Source organism: Pleurodeles waltl, chromosome 1_2 (assembly GCF_031143425.1).
Source record: "Pleurodeles waltl isolate 20211129_DDA chromosome 1_2, aPleWal1.hap1.20221129, whole genome shotgun sequence".
Taxonomy (NCBI): Eukaryota; Metazoa; Chordata; class Amphibia; order Caudata; family Salamandridae; genus Pleurodeles; species Pleurodeles waltl.
This window is the reverse complement of record NC_090437.1, coordinates 92,767,752-92,788,706: the sequence shown is the minus strand read 5'-3', so window position 1 is coordinate 92,788,706 and position 20,955 is coordinate 92,767,752. Positions and strand designations below refer to the sequence as shown.

General features: G+C 44.4%; 1 protein-coding gene across 2 annotated transcripts in view; it reads right to left on the bottom strand.

Annotated features, from left to right (window-relative positions):
- LOC138297109 (protein Hook homolog 3) overlaps positions 1–20,955 on the bottom strand; it is an 803,252-nt gene that overhangs the window by 130,230 nt on the left and 652,067 nt on the right. For both annotated transcript variants that reach the window (XM_069236612.1, XM_069236608.1), the window contains exon 18: positions 20,245–20,327. In XM_069236612.1, coding sequence (XP_069092713.1) covers positions 20,245–20,327 — 83 coding nt within the window. The remainder of the gene's footprint in view (positions 1–20,244; positions 20,328–20,955) is intronic.

The following is a 20,955-nucleotide window of genomic DNA, read 5'->3' as shown; positions in this document are numbered from 1 at the left end:
ACTCCAGAACCGTGAGTCCCCACCACTCTGCACCCGACGCCCCTGGCCTGTATCCAGAGAAACCAACGACCCAGAAGGATCCCCGGGGTGACTCCAATGAGGTGTCCACCCTGGGCTGACCTCTCTGCACCCCCACGACTACGCCTGCAGAGGCAATCCCGAGGACCCCCTGTCCGCAACTGCCCGGGATGAAGATATCAGACGCCTGGAGAAGCACCGCACCCGCAGCCCCCAGGCCTGTGAGAAACTGACAACCGGTGCAGCACCAACCAGCAGGCGGCCCCCACCCTTGCCCAGTCGGTTGCTGGCCCGAGAAGCCCCCCTGTGCCCTGCCTGCAATGTCTGAGTGCCCTCCAGGTACCTCCATTGAATCCTATTGAAAACCCCCTGTGCCGGTGAAGGTGTGTTTTGTGTGCCAACTTGGGGCCCCCAAATGCTCTACTAAACCCCCCTGATCTGTCCCCCGAGGACGCAGGTACTTACCTGCCAGCAGACCGGAACCAGAGCACCCCCTGTCTCCATAGGCTCCCATGTTATTTTGGCTCCTCTTTGACCTCTGCACCTGACCGTCCCTGTGTTGCTGGTGCTGGGTGTGTGTGGTTGACTTGAACCCCCAATGGTGGGCTACCTATGCACCAGAGACTGAACTTGTAAGTGCTTTACTTACGTGATAACTAAACTGTACTTACCTCCCACAGGAACTGTTGAAAACTGCACTGTGTCCACTTTTAAAATAGCTTATTGACACTTTATGGAAAACTGTGTACATTACTGTTTTGATTCAATGTTCTAACTATACCTATGCAAAGTACCTTTCATTGAATGTACTTACCTGCAATCTGATCCTGGTGGTTCTAATAATAAATGAACCAAAGAATGTTTCTAATTAAAACCTATTGGCCTGGAGTTGTCATTGAGTGTGTGTTTTCACTTATTGCTTGTGTGTGTACAACACATGCTTAGCACTATCCTCTGGTAAGCCTAACTGCTCAACCACACTACCACAAGTAGAGCATTATTATTATCTATTATTGCCTCTGTCAAGCCTCTTGGGGAACCCCTGGACTCTATACCTCATTTTGCTATAGTATTTATAGTGCCAGCTTCCTACAATCATCCACCAGGAACTCTTTTCTTCGATCAAGGTAGAAGGCCAATGATCTTTTTGGGTACAGGCTGTGGAGTCTCTCCTCTTCCTTAGACAGATGTGGGGGTTCATAGAAAGTAGGCAAGGTGATGGATTGGCCTACATGAAAGGGCGTACCCACTTTTGGCAGAAAGGAAGCCCTAGTGCGAAGCACCACTATGTCAGGATAGATGGAAAGGTAGGGTGGCTTAGATGACAATGCCTGCAGCTCACTCACTCTGCAGGCAGATGCAATGGCAACAAAGAAGGCTGTTTTCAAAGTGAGAAGCCTGAGATGACAATTGTAGAGAGGCTTGAAAGGAGCGCACATCAGAAACTTTAGAACCAAATTAAGATCCGCCTGGGGAATAATAAATGGGGATGAAGAAAAAAGATATGTAAGGCCATTGAGGAACCTGCGTACAATAGTTAACTCTTTCTCTACGGCCACCAAATAAAGACATCACCATAACTCTAGGGATGCCGATCGGATTTCCATCATTCAGCGGAACCAATAGAAACAGCTCAAAAGGGCCAAAAAAAAACACAATGAGGTCGTGGGGATTCCCACCTCAATTCTCTATTCCAGAAGCAAAGAAGTGCTTTGAAAAAAAATAAATGGAGGATTAACAGAACCCAAGAAGATGTTTCCTGTTCCAATTATTTTCAGATATACGATCTAACAATGCACTTGATTCTCTGGAACAATAAATAAAATAATGAGCCCAGCCCAGGAGGGTTTGATGTCTTACATACCAGAGGAGATTTGGGAAGCGTTTCTTAGGGCTCACTTCAACTGTCAATTCATGAGGAGGCAAGCAAGATTGGAGAGCAGCGAGACCATGACCACGGTCGAATAATGTAGTGGCACCCCAGCGTTGACCCTCCACCACCAGCATGTCTCAAGAGCCTCTCACATAAGCGGCAGATCACCAAAGGAAGGAGGGACAAGGCCCCAGGTGCTTACAGGATCCCGCTGGCCCTTTTTAGGCAGGCCATGAATTACTGGCCAGAGACCCTAGCCCCTCTATTTCGAATAGTTAGAACTCTGGGGAAACTCCCAACCTCTTGGGAAGGCTCAGTTATTTCTCAAATATATAAAAGCGGGATGAAAGCTATACCAAAAAACTACCACCTGGTTGCTTTGATCAACAATGAGGCAAAGTACTTTGCAGGCACCTTACTAGAGGACCTCCAAGCCTGGGCATCACCAAACAGCATCATCCACTAAATCAGACTGGATTCTCCAAGATCATGGACACAACCACCAACATTCTGGCCAGGTCAATGATCATAGACGCAGCAAGACGCTCAAAACAGCCTCTCCATCTCGGCTTTATTGATTTCAGAGCAGCTTTTGATAACATAGACCAGACTTTGGAGCCGTCTGGAACCTTCTGCAGTCACTGCTGGGCATGAGTACTGGGTGCAGGTAAAAATGGACGAGGGCACACACCTCTCTAGGCGAGTGACAACCACTAAAGGATTAAACAGGAGTGTGTGTGCTTGCCCCTGCGCTATTTAACCTCTACAAGGTGGTTCTGACGCAGTCTTAGTGAGCCACACTCAGGTTGGCATGCAGCATCTTCTTGGAAGTAAACCTTGAGAAAACTAAAACAATGACAATCAACAGTTTCAGAAAGAAATTTCTTGATTCGTATCTGGGGACTACACATATTCAAAGTATGCCAAGCTACAAGTATCTAGGCATTGAAGTGGGGCCATTTCGCCAAGCAGAAGGAGGTGATAAAAAGAAAATGAATGGCACTGGCAGTGATGCTGAGGAACCTTAAACTGAAGCTAACTGGCCCAACAGTGTCCTCTCTCCTCCAGGTAGCTCAGTCAACAATACTTCCAACAATTACCTATGGAAGTGAAGCCCTGAGAGGTAGAAAGACTAAGATTCTAGATAGTACATTATAAGGCTTACAGACCTATATTCAATATTCCAAAGTATTACTCTGCAGCTTTGATTGGTCTAACAAAACAATTTCCGGCAAGACAAGGCACATTTATTTTCTGCCGGCACGCGATCAGGAATGCCGCTCCGAACACCTTGAATCATCTTTTATGGCAAGAGCTGCAGCACCGGAGCACTTTGCTGGCCAACTTTTTCCAGGAATCTCTATTAAACACCGGGCTGGCATAGGTCAGGGTTATGTCAACCAAAATGCTGTCTTTAAAATACGTGTTTGGAAATCTATAAAAAGCATGTCATTGGTTGAAGACAAGGATACATTTTCACTTAATAGTCATTCCTGGATGATGATCAATGGTTACCGTTCACTCACCCCTCAAATATTTCAACCTTGGTTATCCAAGAAACATAAAAGAAAAGTCTTTAAAACACTGTTTGGGGATACCTTCTTTGATTCTTTATCTTCCACAATGGCAGTGGGATCAATTTCCAAACTGCTGCCGATTATGCGGCTGAGCCACAGAAGACCTGCTGCATCTGCAGTGAACTGAAGGATGAATGGATCGGACTGCTCAATGCTCAGCTCAACTTAAGAGGAATGCATACGTAGAGACGGGTGATGCTGGCCAGCTTAAAAGGATCTGCAACTTAACTGCAGGCCGATAAAATTCCTATTCCTAATGATGGTAGAAAAGAAAATGCCGAGGTCCAGCAACCAAACAGCATCTTTAGTCTCCGTAGTCACTACAGCAGAAAGCAACCCGCTAATTTGCAAGTTAAAATTAGGCCCATAACGACTTCACTTTATATCCTGTGATCCGGTCTCTACCTTTAAACATTTCCATGGATAGACCAACAGGAAGCTCTATCTATCTTCATAAATGACTTGCATTTTTGCACCGTCTGCTACACAGGGAAGAGTCAGAACATTGAATATTGAATATTTGGCTCCCTGCTAAGCAATTGCTGTTCAACATGGTCTTATTTGTGGGAACCATAACTTACAACGTGGTCAGTGCAACACTATGCATTGACCACGCTGCCATTACCATGCATATGTGTTTACTACACATGCTTTTAGCACGCATATGGTGGTAACACAAGAGATAGCAGTCCAGGCAGAACAGGAAGGAACAGCGACTAGAGGAGAGAAAGGTAAATGAGACCGTGTTATTTTGCGAAGGTGAGGGTGGGGGTGGGGGTGGGGGGGTCAGGGTGGGGGATTAGGTGTGGGGGGGAGGAGGAAGGGGGAGATTGGTGTAGCTTTTAGGACAGGGTCGGGGTAGATTTTATGACAGAGTGGGGAAGGTTTTAGGGTTCAGGGTGGGGAAGATTTTAGGGTTCAGGGTGGGGAAGATTTTAGGGTTTGGGGTGGTGGGTCAGGATAGTTTTTAGGATTGGGCAGGGTAGCTTTTAGGATTTAGGGCAGGGGGTAATTCTTTTTTAGAACAGGGTAGGGGTTGGGGTAGTTTTTAGGACAGGGTAGGTTTTAGGGTTTGGGGTGATGGGTCAGGGTAGTTTTTAGGACTGGGCAGGGCAGCTTTTAGGATTTAGGGCAGGGGATAGTTTTTAGAACAGGGCAGGGTAGGTTTTAGGGCGGGGCAGGGGGTTAGGTTTTGGGGATTAGGGCGGGGGTCAGGGTAGATTTTAGGACAGGGGAGGGCGTTAGGGTTCAGGGCAAGGAGTGGAAGGGGCATTTTTAAGGGCTTGGGATGAACGAGTATGGTGTCAGGTGCAGGGGGCAGGGCTGTGGAGAATTAACCACACATGTTCCTTTATCAAACATGCCTTTACAACTAAATTTGTTGTAAAGGCATGTGTTGTAGAGACTGTGTTGTAAAGGCATGCATGATATATGCATGCATTGTTCCATTATACACCTCTTATTTCTATTTTATGTGTATTTTATTTCATTTCATTTCATTTTTAAACTTGGTTGTTTTGCACTGGTTTAGATTAACTATACATACATAAATGTACTTACTTACTACAAACAATGGAGGACTTAAACAAAGAAGGTTGGTCAGGCAACCTCAAAAAAGCAGAAATAACAGACAAATAACCTTTAAGAGTGGGCGTACCCTGCTGGGCCAGTAAAAGATAAACAACAGGATCTCAGAGAGAGGGGTAGAAAGGGTGTCAACAGACTTGTCCGTGCACAATCCCACACATTTCTTCCAACCAAAGGCGTATACTTTTTTGGTGGAGTGACGCCTGGCAGACAAGATTCAGTTACAGACTTTGGAAGGAAGGTCAAAAGCTGTCAACCGTTGCTGCTCAATCTACATGCAAGGAGGCGGAAAGTGGATAGTTTTGGGTGCAGAACCCTCCCTGCTACTCCTCCTGAACAAACAGTTTGATAGGAGAATTGATGGACATGCTCAGCAGCTCGGTATACCACACTCTCCATGCCTGGAGCCACAAGGATTACTTGGGCCCAGTCATTCTTGATCTTCTTGAGAACTCTGGGCAAAATTGGTATGGGTGGAAAGGCATGCACGAGGCCTGAGTCCTACTTAAGACGAATAGCATCTCTGAGCGATTGCCGCCTTGGAAACTAACGCCCAGAACTGATGACATTGCCCTTTTTCTGTGGAGGAGAACAGATCTAACCAAGGCTCTCCCCATTGCTGGAAGACATCTTGCGCCACCTGCGAATGAAGACCCCATTAGTTATCCACTAAACATTTTTGGTTGAGTTTGTCTGCTCTGACGTTCAGACAGTCCGCAAGATGATGAACCACTAGACATATTCCCTGCAGTTCAAGCCACATCCAGAGGCACAGTACTTCTTGACAAAGGGTCCACGACCCCACCCCGCCCTGCTTGTTGCAGTACCACATAGGGTTGGTGTTGTCCGTGAACCCCTACACCATCTTTCCCTTGATAGAGGGAACAAATGCTTTCAATGCTAGCTGGATTGCACAGAGATCCAACAGGGTGATGTGGAGTTCGGATTCTGCCTGAGGCCAGCAGTCTCTGATCTCCACATCTATCAGATGGCTGCCCCATCCCAGGAGTGACACATCTGTCACTACTGTCAGATTTTGTTGGAAAAGGGTCAGAGATCTGCCTCTAACCCAATCATGGTTCGTTAACCACCACTGTCATCTGGCATATGTCACCAGCAGGAGGCAGGAGGCCATGAGGCCCAGCAGCCACAGAGTCATCCTCACTGAAATCCAGGATTGAGGATGAATCATTGGTATCATATCCTGAATATCGTAGACTCGCTGCTTGTGAGGATAAGGCCAAAACTGCAATGTGACCACAACAGTGCCGATGAAAGACTACATCTGAGAGGGAGACAGGTGTGACTTCAGCATTTTTATAGAGAACCCCATTGAATGCAGGAGGTCTGCCGTACTCTGGAGATTGGAGACAACAGCTTGGGGCAAGCCGGTCTTCAACAGCCAGTCATCAAGATAGGGGAAGCCTGAAAACCCTGATCTGCGCAGCTGAGCTGCAACAACCACCATGACCTTGTTGAACACCTTGCGGGCACTGGTAAAGCCAAAGAGGAGCAGAGTGAACTGAATGTGCTCGTGGTATACTGTGAACTGCAAGTAATGTATGTGGGCAGGCAGAAGTGCAAGTTGCAATTCGAACAGGGCAGATAGAACCTGAGCCAGAGTGAGCATCTTGAAATTGAGAATACAGCCCGGGCCGCCTCCGGGACCTGTGGCAGCATTTGCTCAACCGTATCCCACAGCACGCTGGAATAACATGCAGTGTTCACGGACCACAATGCAAGGCTGATGGAAGAAAAGATCTTCCCAAGTATGTCCCACCTTTTGGACTTCCTATCAAGGGATGGGATGGGGAAGGGAATGCACCCTGGAAGATAGAGGCTTGAATCACCATGCTCTCAGGGACCACTCTCGCAAAGCCTTTGGATGCATGGCCCGACACTCAGAGCACAAATTTGGGTTGTGGTAGCGCTCTAGGTACCAAAGGCACACAAGGTGCAGATCCGGCACGGATATTGCCTGATGACAAGGGCCACAGGGCTTGAACCCGGTCTTCCTCCATGACATCCTCGACACACCAGGAGTTGAAAACACAAAAAAATCTTTACCAAAAAGTCTAAAAAAAGATAGTCAAAAAATGTCTGAGGGGTAACTCGGATCAACGCTTGCTGGTGCTGAAATATTGACATCAATGTGCCTCAGTGGCACCCACATGGGAACTGCAATGTCATATCAGACGTGGACAATGCTGGCAACTGATGCAGAGACGATCAACACCACCTGACGGCAAGCAGAAGTAGTGCTCAAAAAATTCTCCGATCCAGACTGACGCCTGGGGGAAATTCAAAGGTAAGAAATCTGCAACTATCTGTAAGATAAGGAGGACTTTGAACTTATAATGTTTACCACCCACCACAAACCTGAGATATTTGCAATAAGTTTGGTGTACTGGTATGTGAAAATGGGCATCTTTTAGATCTACTGTAGCCATAAAGTCACCTTGTTGGAGAAGTGGGATCATGTCTTGTAAGGTGACCATGTGTAAGTGCTCTGACCAGATTAACTCGTTCAAAGGACCAAGGTATAGAATTGGTCTCAAGAACTCATCCTTTTGGGGTACTGGGAAGTATAGAGATTACACCCCTAAATCACGATGATGTAGGAAGAAGGGTTCTATAACTCTCATGAAAGAAGAAGAGCTTGAACTTCCTCTTTGAGCAATGCTTGATGTTCCAGCAATGACCTGTGAAATGGAATGTTGGGAGGAGCAGTAATGAGCGCCAAACAATAACTATGTTGTGTAATGTCTAACATCCACTGATCTGATGTAATTGTTTACCATGTTGGTAAGAAATCCTGTAAATGCCCTCCGACCGTTGTTATCAATCAATCATAAATCTTTATTCATCATAACTGCCATGAAAAAGACAATGTACAATAATTCAAAACTAATAAAAAAAGCAATAGAATAAATACAAATTACATCAAATTCATGAAATAGTGTGATAAACATACCCAGCCATATAGCTAAAAAAAAAAAGTTGGGACCATTTGCGATGTTTACTATCACATCTAACGCACAATTCTAAAAGCAGAAACTGTCATACAGCAACACCCTCCAGGAGACTAACCTTTTTTGTGTGAGCTTCCACGTGTCCAGCAAAAAACGCGAGATGGGAAATAAGGAAAATGTCACTTACCCAGTGTACATCTGTTCGTGGCATTAGTCGCTGCAGATTCACATGCTGTGCACAGTCCTCCGTCTGGTGTTGGGTCGGAGTGTTACAAGTTGTTTTTCTTCGAAGAAGTCTTTTCGAGTCACGAGACCGAGGGACTCCTCCCACTTCGGTTCCATTGCGCATGGGCGTCGACTCCATCTTAGATTGTTTTCCCCGCAGAGGGTGAGGTAGGAGTTGTGTATGCTAATAATAGTGCCCATGCAATGGAATAAATACGTATGTACAAAATGAATGTTTAATGTAATATATTTACAAATGTACAAATGTTCAAGATCTACTTCTAAACGGCTACAGGCTCCCGGGGAGGAGGGTGGGCGCATGTGAATCTGCAGCGACTAATGCCACGAACAGATGTACACTGGGTAAGTGACATTTTCCGTTCGGTGGCATGTGTAGCTGCAGATACACATGCTGTGCATAGACTAGTAAGCAGTTATCTCCCCAAAAGCGGTGGTTCAGCCTGTAGGAGTGGAAGTAGTTTGAAATAAAGTTCTTAGTACGGCTTGACCTACTGTGGCCTGTTGTGCAGATAACACATCTACACAGTAGTGTCTAGTAAATGTATGAGGCGTAGACCATGTTGCTGCCTTACATATTTCGGTCATTGGAATATTTCCTAGAAAGGCCATAGTAGCACCTTTCTTTCTGGTTGAGTGTGCCTTTGGTGTAATAGGCAGTTCTCTCTTTGCTTTAAGATAGCAGGTTTGGATGCACTTTACTATCCATCTGGCGATACCTTGTTTTGAAATTGGATTTCCTGTATGAGGTTTTTGGAAGGCAATAAATAGTTGTTTTGTTTTCCTAATGTCTTTTGTCCTGTAAATGTAGTACATTAGTGCTCTTTTGATGTCTAATGTATGTAGTGCTCTTTCAGCTATTGAATCTGGCTGTGGGAAGAACACTGGTAATTCCACTGTTTGGTTTAAGTGGAACGGTGAGATAACCTTTGGTAAGAATTTTGGATTTGTTCTTAGAACGACCTTATTTTTGTGTATTTGAATAAATGGTTCTTGTATGGTAAATGCCTGTATTTCACTTACTCTTCTTAGAGATGTGATGGCAATGAGAAATGCAACTTTCCACGTTAAGTATTGCATTTCACAAGAATGCATGGGTTCGAAAGGTGGACCCATGAGCCTTGTCAAGACAATGTTGAGGTTCCATGAAGGAACAGGTGGTGTCCTTGGTGGTATAATTCTCTTTAGGCCCTCCATAAACGCTTTAATGACAGGTATTCTAAATAGGGAAGTTGAATGAGTAATCTGCAGGTAAGCAGATATTGCTGCGAGATGTATTTTTATGGAAGAGAAAGCTAGATTTGATTTTTGTAAATGTAGTAAATATCCTACTACATCTTTTGGAGATGCATGCAATGGTTGGACTTGATTATTATGGCAGTAACAAACAAATCTTTTCCATTTACTTGCATAGCAGTGTCTAGTGGATGGTCTTCTAGCTTGTTTTATGACCTCCATACACTCTTGTGTGAGGTTTAAGTGTCCAAATTCTAGGATTTCAGGAGCCAAATTGCTAGATTCAGCGATGCTGGGTTTGGATGCCTGATCTGTTGTTTGTGTTGTGTTAACAGATCTGGCCTGTTGGGTAGTTTGACATGAGGTACTACTGACAGGTCTAGTAGTGTGGTATACCAAGGTTGTCTTGCCCATGTTGGTGCTATTAGTATGAGTTTGAGTTTGTTTTGACTCAATCTGTTTACTAGATATGGAAGGAGAGGGGGAAAAGCGTACACAAATATCCCTGACCAATTCATCCATAGAGCATTGCCTTGAGATTGCCGGTGTGGGTACCTGGATGCGAAGTTTTGGCATTTTGCGTTTTCTTTTGTTGCAAATAGATCTATTTGAGGTGTTCCCCAAATTTGGAAGTAAGTGTTCAGGATTTGGGGGTGAATTTCCCATTCGTGGACCTGTTGGTGATCCCGAGATAGATTGTCTGCTAGCTGGTTCTGGATCCCTGGAATAAACTGTGCTATTAGGCGAATGTGGTTGTGAATTGCCCAATGCCATATTTTTTGTGTTAGAAGACACAACTGTGTCGAGTGTGTTCCCCCCTGTTTGTTTAAATAATACATTGTCGTCATGTTGTCTGTTTTGACAAGAATGTATTTGTGGGTTATCATTGGTTGGAATGCTTTCAACGCTAGAAATACTGCTAACAATTCAAGGTGATTTATATGAAACTTTCTTTGCTGTACGTCCCATTGTCCTTGGATGCTGTGTTGATTGAGGTGTGCTCCCCACCCTGTCATGGAAGCATCTGTTGTTATCACGTATTGTGGCACTGGGTCTTGGAAAGGCCGCCCTTTGTTTAAATTTGTACTGTTCCACCACAGAAGCGAGATGTATGTTTGGCGGTCTATCAACACCAGATCAAGAAGTTGACCCTGTGCATGTGACCATTGTGATGCTAGGCACTGTTGTAAGGGCCGCATGTGCAATCTTGCGTTTGGGACAATGGCTATGCATGAGGACATCATGCCTAGGAGTTTTAATACTATCTTTGCGTGTATCTTTTGTGTTGGATACATAGCTTGTATCACCTTGTGAAAATGTTGAACCCTTTGTGGACTTGGAGTGGCTATCCCTTTTGTTGTGTTGATTGTCGCTCCTAAGTATTGCTGTGTTTGACACGGCAAAAGGTGTGACTTTGCATAGTTGATGGAGAAACCCAGTTTGTAAAGGGTTTGTATAACATAATCTGTGTGGTGTGAACACTTTGTTAGCGAGTTGGTTTTGATTAACCAATCGTCTAGGTACGGGAACACGTGTATTTGCTGCCTCCTGATATGTGCAGCTACTACTGCTAGACATTTTGTAAAGACTCTTGGTGCTGTTGTTATTCCGAATGGCAACACTTTGAATTGGTAATGTATTCCTTTGAATACGAACCTTAGGTATTTCCTGTGCGAGGGATGTATCGGTATATGGAAATACGCGTCTTTTAGATCTAACGTTGTCATGTAGTCTTGCTGTTTCAGTAGTGGTATTACGTCTTGTAACGTGACCATGTGAAAGTGGTCTGATTTGATGTAGGTGTTTAGTGTTCTGAGATCTAATATTGGTCTCAGACTTTTGTCCTTTTTCGGTATTAGAAAGTACAGTGAGTAAACTCCTGTGTTCTTTTGTGTTTTTGGTACTAATTCTATTGCGTCTTTTTGCAGTAATGCTTGAACTTCTAGTCCTAGAAGGTCTATATGCTGTTTTGACATATTGTGTGTTTTCGGTGGGACGTTTGGAGGGAGTTGGAGAAATTCTATGCAATAACCATGTTGGATAATTGCTAAGACCCAAGTGTCTGTTGTTATTTCCTCCCATGACCTGTAGAACTGGCTTAGTCTTCCCCCCACTGGTGTTGTGTGAAGGGGTTGTGTGACCTGTGAGTCACTGTTTATTTTGAGGGGTTTTGGGACCTTGAAACTTTCCCCGGTTTCTTGGGAATTGGCCCCCTCTGTATTGGCCTCGAAAGCCACCCCTTTGATATTGTCCCTGGTAAGTAGGTGGTCTTGTTTGTGAGGTGCTGGCTTCTGTGGCTTGACCTCGAAACCCTCCTCTGAAAGTTGTTTTGCGAAATGTGCCAAATGTGCCTCTGCCCTGCGGGGAATAGAGTGTGCCCATGGCTTTGGCTGTGTCAGTGTCCTTCTTTAATTTTTCAATTGCAGTGTCCACTTCTGGGCCAAACAATTGCTGTTCATTGAACGGCATATTGAGCACTGCCTGTTGTATCTCAGGTTTGAAGCCAGATGTGCGCAGCCATGCGTGCCTCCTTATTGTCACAGCAGTATTTATTGTTCTTGCAGCTGTATCTGCTGCATCCATAGAAGAACGTATTTGGTTATTGGAGATATTTTGCCCCTCTTCAACCACTTGTTTCGCTCGTTTATGGAATTCTTTGGGGAGGTGCTCGATGAGATGCTGCATCTCGTCCCAATGGGCCCTGTCGTATCGCGCTAGGAGTGCTTGCTAGTTGGCGATGCGCCACTGATTTGCAGCTTGTGCTGCAACCCTTTTCCCAGCTGCATCAAACTTGCGGCTCTCCTTGTCCGGAGGTGGTGCGTCGCCTGATGTATGCGAGTTGGCTCTTTTACGAGCTGCTCCTACGACTACTGAATCTGGTGTCAGTTGTGATGTAATAAAAGCAGGGTCTGTGGGCGGTGCCTTGTATTTTTTCTCCACCCTTGGAGTTATTGCTCTGCTTTTAACAGGCTCCTTGAAAATCTGTTTAGCGTGCCTTAGCATTCCCAGGAGCATGGGAAGGCTTTGATAATGGCTGTGGGTGGAGGACAGGGTGTTAAAGAGGAAGTCATCCTCAATAGGCTCCGAATGTAGAGATACATTATGGAATTCGGCTGCCCTAGCTACCACCTGTGCATATGCTGTACTGTCCTCAGGTGGTGAGGGCTTAGTTGGGTATGACTCTGGACTATTGTCCGATACTGGAGCATCATAGAGGTCCCATGCTTCCTGATCATCCTGGCTCATGGTGGTATGAGCTGGTGATTGTGGTGGAGTCTGTGCTGGTGATACATGAGTTGACTGTGGTGGAGAGGGTGGTGGAGTTACCCTCTTTACCACCTTTGCTTGTGTTGGCTTGTCTTGTTGTTGGAAGTCAAGTTTCTTTTTCCTTCTGATTGGGGGAAGAGTGCTGATTTTCCCTGTACCCCTTTGGATAAAGATCCGCTTTTGCGTGTGATCTACCTCTGTAGTTTGTAATTCCTCCTCAAATCGGTGTCTTTTTAGTTGGGAGGACAGTGATTGTTCCTCTGAGTAGGAACTGGTTTTTGGTTCGGTTGCCGGGTGTTTTGGCACCGAAATCGTGTCTTTAGTTGTTTTCGGCTCCGACGAGATCTTTCTCTTTTTCAGTGTCTTGCCCTCTCGGTGCCGACCATCTTCGGTGCCGCTATCTCTGTGCCGAGCAGCTTCGGTGCCGCTATCTCGGTATCGAGCCTTTTCTGCACCACTCTCTCGGTCCCGAGAGTGTTGCGTGCCTGTGTCTCGACCTGAGTCGGATGACTTCGGCACCAGCTCGCCCTTTTTCGGTGCCGATGGACGGTCACCTACTTTATGGGTTATGCCATGGCCTGTTGGCAGTGGCATCCCCAGGGCTTTGTCTGTTTTTTCGTGTGACTTTTCTTTCGACGTCTTACTCACGGTTGGTTGCTCGTCGACGTCGAATTCTTCGGAATCCGATTCGCGGATGGAGAAAGTTTCTTCTTCTTCCTCCTCCTCGAACCCTTATTGTCCTGTCGGCGTGGAAGCCATCTGCAACCTCCTGGCTCTTCAGTCCCTGAGCGTTTTTCTCGACCGAAACGCGCGACATGCCTCACACGACTCTTCCTTGTGCTCGGGGGACAGGCACAAGTTACAGACCAAATGTTGGTCTGTATAAGGATATTTACTGTGGCATTTAGGACAGAATCAGAACGGGGTCTGTTCCATCAGTCTCGATGTTGCACGCGGTCGGGCCGACTAGGCCCCGACGGGGGATCGAAAATACCCCGAAGGGTTACCGGAGCTCTTTAAGGCTCGGTGTCGATTTGCCCTAACTATCCCGATACCGAACGAAACAATACCGACGAATTTTCCGTTGATTCTGACTAACTTTCCGACCCGAAACACGGAGCGAAAAGGAACACGTCCGAACCCGATGGCGGAAAAAAAACAATCTAAGATGGAGTCGACGCCCATGCGCAATGGAACCGAAGTGGGAGGAGTCCCTCGGTCTCGTGACTCGAAAAGACTTCTTCGAAGAAAAACAACTTGTAACACTCCGACCCAACACCAGACGGCGGACTGTGCACAGCATGTGTATCTGCAGCTACACATGCCACCGAACAAAAGGTTAGCTGCGATCACTTTTCAGAATCCTAATTGCTGATCTATAGTCCCTAATCCCCAGGTTGCGGCATAGCAGCAGGATCCACTTCCTTCTGTCCCCTTGGCAGTTCAGGTAGAAATTTATAATGCGATCAATTGATTATCACCTGGGTACAGAAGGGACAATGCGCATCAGACTCTTTCGAAGTGTGCTGCCACTTTGCTTTAACTGAACAAAGTGTCAGGGTACCAAGCCAGAATTAAATGAATAAGGCTTTAGCAAGAGGGAGTTCGATCTCATCCACATATCCTGAAGAGGTTGACTTAGAACTTTCACAATAGCTTGGGCAGCAAAAGGAGCCGCAGGAAGTAGGTGCCTGAAGGGACCCCATTGCTTTCATTGTTTCGGTATCTTTTTAAAACATTTTTCCAAAATTTGGTCTACCTGGGGACCGAACAGATGCTCCTGATCAAAAGGCATATTGAGGACATTTTTGTTTTACCTCTAGTTTGAAACCAGAAATCCACCGCCATGCATGGCACTTGAGCAAGATGCTGGTGCTGATACCCTCAGCTGCAGTATTAGTAGCGTCTTGAGGTATTTGATAGAAGCTTGCCTTCAGGGACAACGCTTGCCCTCATTGTTTGTGTTCATCTGGGAGATATTGGAGCAGCACCTCCATTTCATCCCATTGAGCACAACTGTGACAAGCAAATAGGCCCATTGAGTTGGCAATACACCAATGATTGGCTGACTGTGACACAACCCATCAATAACCTTAATTTCTTTATCAGGCGGCAGGGCATCTCCAGTAGCTTGCAAGTTGACACGCTTGCGAGCTGAGGTAATGACAAGCAAGTCTGATGGTAATTGGTCCCTGATGTAGATGGGATAGGTGGGGGGGAGGCTTATGCTTCTTGTTTACTCAGAGTGTTATAACCCTAGCCCTAATAGGGTCCTTAAAGATGTCCACGGAATGTCTTAACATGCCCTTTAGCATAGGAGTAGTGGAAAGTGTTTCAAAGAGAAAGTCCTCTTCTAAAGGCTCTTTATGGAGTTGTATGTCATGAGACCCAGCAGCTTTACCTATAAACTCCTGACATATTGTTCAGTTATCAGGAGGGGAAGACGGACAGGACACAGATCCGGGTCTGTGTCCCCTGGAGGGTCGATATCATAAGTATCTCAGGGTTTGATATGTGGTGGTGTCCCAAAAGTGTCTTGTCCCCCACCCTGCTCAGCTGTGGGGCCCTCTGGGGTGAAATACCTAGTGGGTCTTTCATAGACTGTGAGGGGAAGGTGAAGCTGGCGGTGGAGGTGGTGAGGGTGGTGGAGGAGGGAATGGACTGGTGGCCTTATCTGACATTTTACAATATTTGAGTGGTGCTGGTAAGTCTAGGCCTCCTGGAAAGACAGCCGTCTTTTGGGTGATGGAGGAATCGGAGACAAAGCTCTGGCAAGGATACATCCTGTGTGAAGCTGGATGTGGATTTGCTTTTGCTTGGCATCCATTTGCTTTTGGAGTCTATGGAGTATGGGCTCCACTAATTTGCCGGAATCAGGTTTGGAAGTTGGCTTTGGAGGTTTTGAGTCCAACCAAGATTTTGGTATCGGCACCAAAGCTGAACTTAACTTTGAAGCAGCAGACATGGATGTCGATGTTCGGCTCTGTATCAAGGGTCGGGTAGACGCTGTGTGGCGTTCAAGAACCGAACAGCTCCATGCCGAAGGCTTCGACTTGGGTTGGTAATTTGGTGCGGAGCCGGAGAGTGGGGTGTTCCAATCAACTGCTTGGTGCGGACCATGGCTGGAAGGCAGTGGTGGACCCATGGCCTATGTATGTTGTTCCAGAGGGACCAAGTGCCTTTTGGTGGGATCAACACTGTGTTGAGGGGCAGGGGGTATCATACTCACAAACTGTTGAGTCAGTGTAACATCCTCCGTCTCCAAGTCTACCTCGGAAGCTGAACTGCTCTCTATCGACAATGCCTCTTCTCCCGCAGCAGACGGTTGCGTGCATTCTTTCTTTCTTATCAACATCTTTATGACTGAAGATGTCTGGAGTATGCTTTATGCACCTACGCAACATTTTGAGAAATGCACTCCATGATCTCGAATGCTTTTCTTTAGGCCGAAGGAATGGCAGGTGTCCCTATCTGCTTCCCTGTGGCCTGGTGACAAACACAAATTACAGACAAGGTGTTGATCGGTCTGGGGATACTTCGCATAGCAGAGCAGGCAGTAAAGTAAGGGCTTTAGTTCCATCACCATCAAAGCGTTCACCTGAAGAAGGTGATTGAGATCAAAGAGGCCCTGAAGAGAGAGGCTTTGTAAGGGGCGCAGCCAAGGCGACTTGAATTGATGAGTGATAGAGAAATAACTCGGTACTCATAATGGAAACACAATCAAAAACAATACAGACGAGGGGGATAGTGTTACATGAACTGAAAGCAGAATCGTGACAGCGCTGAACCTGAGTGCAGACACACATCCGAACCATGCAGCGGAAAGAAAACAATCTAACAATGGAGTCGATGCCCATGCGCAATACCATCAAGAGGAGTCACTCTGCCTTTTGACTCAAAAGACTTCCTCATAGAAAAACAACTTGTACACATCCGGACCCAACACTAGATGAGAAAACTATGCAAAGCTAGTGTATCTATGGCCACACATGCTTCGAACAGTTTGTTACAGGTGATTGTGTGAAAGGAGTTGGATGAACCATGTTTGGTTAGTAAGTTTTACTTTCTGAATACATAAACATGCATTTACAGTATGCAGCATAAATGATAAACGCAGACCACATTTTGTATGTGCCTGTTATAGGGTGATATTCAAGATCAGTGCAGGCACCCCCTAATCACGAAGATTACATGGTATTTGCAACACAGCAAATAAAATGCCAAAGAGTTGTCCTTCTGGTACAATATTTGTTTGTATTGCTGTTAAAAGCAATCTTTCTATTTTTTTACTTTTGACTAATGGGAACACACAGCAGGTAACAATTAATCAACCTTTGACAATACTAAAAGTAAACTTGTGGAAATACATTCTAAAGTAAGCTAGTTTAAGGTTTCTATTATTAATTCAACTATACCCAAGTTCACGTGGGTGACTAACAATTAGACGATAGATCAAGAATGTCAAGCACAGTGAACTGACTTCAAATAGGAAATATGGGAGGTTCCCAAAATGGTTACGCTACAAAATGTATCAAACTAAGGTTATCTTTCTCTGTCAGAAATGGTTATCTGTAACCTAACATTATTAAATGGTAACATTCAATTGGATGGCCCAGGAATCCTGCCCAGGAAGCATTTAAAACATCAACTAGAACTTGTTATGTATTTCTCAAAGTTGGAAGCTGATAAAGGGTGCTGCAAATAACTGTAGATCAATGCTTTAACGGCAACTGTGATCCTTTGGCCCCCGAACTGTTCTGAGGTTTCAAACAAATATTGTGGCAACACAAGGCCCGATTGTTGTGTATAATAATCAGTGTTTTAGGATAAAAGCAATCTAAAACTGATAGGGTATTAACAGAGGTTCTGCAGAATGTCTCACCCTTGTTGAAGGTGATGTTCCATCTGTAATCCTATCCACAGGGCACTGTTGATTGTTATCATATATTTCTTTTTTTTTCTAGTCTCCTCTTGCAACGTTTAAGCCAAGCACAAATTACAAACAGCCAACTCAGTGGTACCCGGAAAACTCTGAGGTACAGAGAGAACCATGGCTTCACTGTGAAAATCACAGAACTGGAAACACCTTAAAACAGTAACATGGTTTCATGGATAAAAGGCAATGAAAAGATTTTAAATAAAAGGAAAAGAGCGCCCACAGAAGACCTGAGGCTGATCAGGGAGATTCAGTTATCAGAGGGGACAGTAGGCCCTTCAAAATATTAGTTGCCTGGGTACTAAGGACCACACCCCAAATCTAACCTAGAATGTTGTGCAGAACAATTTGAAAACATCCCTCTAAGTGGAATAGTTGAAATAAGATGACAAACCTCTGAAATTCTGGATGACCAACTAGCGAAAAAGATGACAACTCCAAGTCCTCTTTGTTACCCTCTTCACTATAAAAGCTATGGAGGCCCCACTCTGAGAAACTGCTCATAAGATGTCAAGCTGAGGTATAATCTCCATAGATCTTTACATATATTATTTGAAAATGCCTATTTCATATTAAAAATAATTAACATCCTCCTCAAGATAAGGAATTTCACACACTCTTAGGGGTTGACTAAAATTATTTCTTTTACACAAAATATGAATTACACGTGTAAGCCAGGGAACCATAGACAACTTCCCTGCTCGACTCCCTTTCTGATATTTCTTCAAACTTTTGGTAATGCATGTTTTTCCTTGGCTTGCAATAAAATATCATACTTTATAGCTTGATTTTCTTTTAAATCAAGAATGCATAGTATGTTTAAGACCTTCAGCTAACATATGCTACTAGATTTATAGACCTCAGAAGAATATAAGGCTAATTTAAGTCTACTAGAGCAGATTCAGATTAGTAACCTGCATATCACATGAGATACCAGCAGTGAGTGTTTACTCTGCGTCACCTTGCCAGCCTGAATTCAATCTTTAAAAAAGAAACTGGGACGTTTATAAAAACTCATGACCAAGTTCAGCAGTCTTTTTTGAGAACATTTATATTTCTCAAAACAGGGATATGGAACTAGGAAGGGAAATAGCCCTTACTAATGCTTTTGGAGGTTAGATTCAATCAACAGTTTCCTGCAGGGAGCGAAACAAACAGGCTTTGATTGCTGAGCATGCCAGGCATGCATACTCTACCTTGTTGAATCTTGTGGTCTTTCTGAATTGTGACGCAGTGATCTGGCAAATAAGGTCCTAATGTCTTGACTGTCATGTTCTCAGGTCTGGTACACCACTGTTAAACCATGCTGACTTCTAACGTGTTTGAGGTGTTTAGTAAATGTGAAGACGGCCAAGTGAAAAGATTGCTGGTGTGGCATCCTTGGGCAGTTACCATTTCAGCTAGTTGTGGAAGGGATTCCTTTAGGCTGCAAGCATGACAGTCACCTCTAGCATTATGTAAGGATAGACCTTCATGACTACTCCTGATATTGTCTCAGGATGGCATCTAAATGCTTTATCTGGGACAACGAACTGGAGACTGCTTTTTTCTCATTCTAGAGGTGTTTTTACCTGACTTCTGAGGCAACTGCTTTGGGTTCAGAAAGACTACAATACTCAGCGTAAGGGGTTCTGAGAAAAAAATCCCACCTACACTATTAAGAGTCAAGTACTGGAACTTCATGGTAACTTCTGACTCAAAGTATTCCCTCCACAGAGACCCCAACTACTACTTATCCCATGACCCCTACCTATGTAGAGGAAGCAGCCCAAGTGGTAATTAGGTGTAGAAATATGGGTGGGGCGTTTAAGTTATTAAAAACACGTTTTTGAAAATCAGTGAGCAAGCAGAGACTCCTAAAAAGGGACAATCGCTGTTTGTTGAGAAAAAGGAGTTTGGCGTAATGATGGCAATGGGGGCATGGATGGTGATTAATACAGTCCCTGAGGAAAAAAATATATGGGAAATAGAAGTAATCAGTAAATATAGAATAAGTGAAATGTGGTTTGCACTATGATGTTGAAACCAAATTCAAACACAAACAAATAAAAACAGTTCCACTCAAATAACCTTTTCAAATCTATTTCCTAATGAATGCTGTTAAAGATTACAACCTCTTGGTACTAAAAGCAATAATATACTGTTGTGCCTCAAGTTGATTATAAGTGTTCTAATTGTTACGGTGGCAATATACTATCCATAATAACAAGCTCTAACACCGGTAGGGGGAAAATGACAAAACCAACAGAAAAAGATAAAACACAGTTAGTGATTTTGCATGAAAGAAGCCATATGCCACAACGTTGTTCATAATTACAAGTGGAACAAGATTCTCACTTAACTACAGTTCGCCAGTGCTGGTTTTTTTTCACAGATTCAAGCGGGTGAATTATTTATTGCTCGACAGTCTGAATTTCTTCTGACATCCCAAAAAATATATTTTTTGTGAGTTTACACAAACATCAGCTCCACATTCACACCGTGAAGTAAACAATGATAGCCGAATGAATAAGCAAGGAATGGCAATTAACTCACAGCTGTTGTTGTAGCGTGGCTCCAGATCCTCAATTATTGCCCGTTTCTTCTGCAGCTCATTGTTGACTTCATGTAACTTTTCACTGTGGAAAGCAGTGATAACCAAAAAACATGTTTGTAAAATACTGGCTAAAGTTCTAACCTTCAAAGACCACGTTTATTACTTTGAACCTTTGAGACAAGTTTCTTCAGAGATGGTATTCGAAACCTCTGCCCATTTGGAACAGCAATATTTTCTAGTCAAAAATGTAAACTTTGGGATTTTCTGAGTAACCAACATTTCCTTACCCCTTTCATGGCTATTACAATGAAACAACGATTTTTACCCCAATAGACTTCACAATTATTGACTAACTATTCAATATGAACAAAGACTGGGGCAACAATTAATTCTGGACTCAACCACTGCAATACTGTATATGGTTTGTTCACACTTATTCGAATCTAAAATCTAAATAATGCCTAGAACGCAGTGGTTAATCTCATTCGTGACTATAGAGCCAGCCAGTATGACATATTCACAGAGCCCTGCAGCTAGAAATAAAATTCAAATTAGAAGTCTGTTTTCGCTCCTTAAATGCCTGTTTAGCTAGGCTTCCAATGGCTTTCAAATATACCAACAGCTACATTCCCACCAGGCCCCAATTTCCCAATGGTAAATACCTAGCTTACTATTACTTCATTTCAATAAACTTCTGAAAGAGGATGACT